The following is a 435-nucleotide window of genomic DNA, read 5'->3' as shown; positions in this document are numbered from 1 at the left end:
CTGCTGCTGCTGCTCCTCAGGCTGAACAGAACTCCACCAAGGAGCAGCAGCAGCAGCAGGAGCAGCAACTACAAAGAGCAGAGCAGCAGCTGCGCGAAGAGCAGCGTTGCCTGCATGAGGAGCAGCAGCGGCTGCTGCTGCAGCAGCAGGAGCAGCAGCGGTTGCTGCAGCGGGACTGTCGGCAACTTGATGAAGACAAACTTTTGCTGCAGCAGCAGCAGCGCGAGTTCGATGCCCTGAGCGAGAAGCTGCAGCAGGAGCAGCAGGAGATGCACGAGCAGCAGCAACTGCTGCAGCTGCAGCAGCAGAAAATGCAACAGCAGCAGCTACAACTGGAAGAGCACCGGCATTTGGTGGAGAGGCGTGAAGCAGAAATGCAGCAGCAGCAGCAGCAGCTGAAGCAGCAGCTGAAGCAGCTGCAGCAGCAGCAGCAGG

At 59.8% G+C, this 435-nt stretch overlaps 1 protein-coding gene across 1 annotated transcript in view; it reads left to right on the top strand.

Moving 5' to 3' along the window:
- The window catches only part of EMH_0100310 (uncharacterized protein), a gene marked incomplete at both ends in the record, with an annotated part of 759 nt that extends 360 nt beyond the window's left edge, over positions 1 to 399 (top strand). The window contains 2 exons of the mRNA XM_013494395.1: positions 21 to 226; positions 309 to 399. Coding sequence (XP_013349849.1) covers positions 21 to 226; positions 309 to 399 — 297 coding nt within the window. The remainder of the gene's footprint in view (positions 1 to 20; positions 227 to 308) is intronic.
- Between the last annotated feature and the right edge of the window lie 36 nt (positions 400 to 435).

Source organism: Eimeria mitis, genomic scaffold (genome assembly GCF_000499745.2).
Source record: "Eimeria mitis Houghton genomic scaffold, Emh_scaff11321, whole genome shotgun sequence".
Classification (NCBI taxonomy): domain Eukaryota; phylum Apicomplexa; class Conoidasida; order Eucoccidiorida; family Eimeriidae; genus Eimeria; species Eimeria mitis.
This window is presented reverse-complemented; position numbering and strand designations above follow the sequence as displayed.